Below are 2,065 nucleotides of genomic sequence, written 5' to 3' on the forward strand. Positions count from 1 at the left end.
CATGCCTGATTAATAGAAGCCTAAGATGAATAGAGTTTTTTCAAGATTTTTTCTCGTTAAACTATAATGGCTCCCTTTCTTGAACTTATTTATGATAGATATAGGTGATATAGACTTGAGTCTACACCCCCATCTATGATCTCTTGCTTTAAAAATGAAAATGAAAAATTCATTTGTAGATAAATGTAATGAAAATCATAGTAAAATTAAGTAAGGGAAATCATATTGTGTACCAGTTTACAAGAAAGTGATTCCATTCATTTACTCTACACCATCATGGATTGATTCCCTTCCTTTGTATACAAATTTCAGAGATATTTTATGTTAACAACCTTCTCTATCTTGCTCTTTCTTATTTTCAATTTTATCTTTCTTGCCTTATATGGAGGTATATTTCTCTTGATGCTTAATTCATAATATATTTCGAAAATTTGATTGTTATGTTAGCTTAGATCAATATATTTAAACAAGTTTATTTTTATCAGATGTCATTGCATGAAGATATTATGGAGAAAGAGCCTAAAATAAATAGAGTAATGCATAATGAAACAGAAGTGGACATAATTAGTACCATGCATGATTGCATTATTTTACACATCATGGATTTTCTGATTACAAAAGAAGCTGTTCAAACTTGTATCTTATCCAAAAGATGGAAGGATCTTTGGAAACATCTTCCTACTTTGAATGTTAGCCATGTACACTTTAAAAGAGCAGATTTTTTCAAGAAGTTTTTGAATAAGGTTTTGAAACACCGTGAAAAATCTAGTGCGAAGATTTTGAATAAGGTTTTGAAACACCGTAAAAAATATAATGCGAAGATTTTGAATAAGGTTTTGAAACACGGTGAAAAATCTAGTGCCTTGTGTAACATTGAAGTTGAGCATCAGGGGTATGTTCCATCTAAACTTTTGAGCAAGATGATCAATTGTGCTGTAAAACATGAGGTGGAAAAATTCAAAGTTGGCACCTACCTTCGTGATAAGGAAAGTAATACCCTACTTTTTCGCTCAATATTCTCCCTTCATTCTTTGAAGTGTCTTGACCTTTCATTTTATACATATGGATGGGAAGTAAAACTTCCAGAAACTATAGATCTTCCAGAGTTAGCAAACTGTTGTTTAAGACATGTTACATTTACTTTGGCTAATGACAAAGATTATGCTATGCCTTTCTTAAAATGTAAGAAGCTTAGTACTTTAGTCGTCGACGATTGCAAAGTAAGTGGAGATGACAAAATACTTGTTATATCCGGTGATATACTTTCTAGTCTAACAATTATGTATCAACATTCAAGAGTTCAGATATCTGCTCCATATGTGAGGTCATTCAGTTTTAAGGGTGCGTTTAAGGGTTATATTAATCATCATCAAGTCTTTGAGCACAACATGGATTTTATTGAAAATGCAAGCATCACTGTTTTGTGGTATCTACCTAATCCAAAACTTGTAGAGATCTTTATAAACATGTTGAAAAGGATCAGTAATGTACGCTCATTGAAACTTTATTGGAATAGTCTTGAGGTATTGAAATTAGTTTGCTCCTATGTCTTATCAAATCTATATTATTAGCATTTATTATCTACTTTAAATACTCACTAAAGATTGTGTGGGCATTAACCCTTAATATGTGCAGGGTCTTTCTCAAGTCCCCAATTTTCCCAATATAGAACCGATTGGTTTTACCAACTTGAAGTCATTGACAATACTTCTGTACAACCGTGACAGACCATCTATGTTAGATGATGTGATGAACTATTTACTTCAAGACTCTCCACATGCGACAAAGAGAATCATTTAAGGTAATATTAATATTATTTTTTTTGTATTAAGATATGTGACAAAATTTAGCTTTTGTTTTATCATTTTAATCTCCATATATTTAATATCTATTATGCAAACAAAATAAATATCTTCTTCTCACGAATCCAAGCTTGCACATAGGAGTGCTACACACTACAAAGAGAATGAATGTATCGGCTGGTTGAGGTTCACACGGAACAATAAATAAGTGGGTGAATGTTATTCAAATTTTTTAACTATCAGCTAATTGAGGTTCACACATC

The 2,065-nt window shown here is 31.6% G+C and overlaps 1 protein-coding gene across 1 annotated transcript; it reads left to right on the forward strand.

Annotated features, from left to right (window-relative positions):
* Positions 1-599: 599 nt before the first annotated feature.
* On the forward strand, positions 600-1,800 carry LOC112420163 (putative F-box/FBD/LRR-repeat protein At5g62970). The gene is made up of 2 exons (XM_024778832.1): positions 600-1,523; positions 1,636-1,800. Exons 1-2 carry the CDS (start codon positions 600-602, stop codon positions 1,798-1,800), a joined length of 1,089 nt encoding a protein of 362 aa, XP_024634600.1.
* Positions 1,801-2,065: the final 265 nt, after the last annotated feature.

This window comes from Medicago truncatula, chromosome 3, assembly GCF_003473485.1.
Source record: "Medicago truncatula cultivar Jemalong A17 chromosome 3, MtrunA17r5.0-ANR, whole genome shotgun sequence".
Classification (NCBI taxonomy): domain Eukaryota; kingdom Viridiplantae; phylum Streptophyta; class Magnoliopsida; order Fabales; family Fabaceae; genus Medicago; species Medicago truncatula.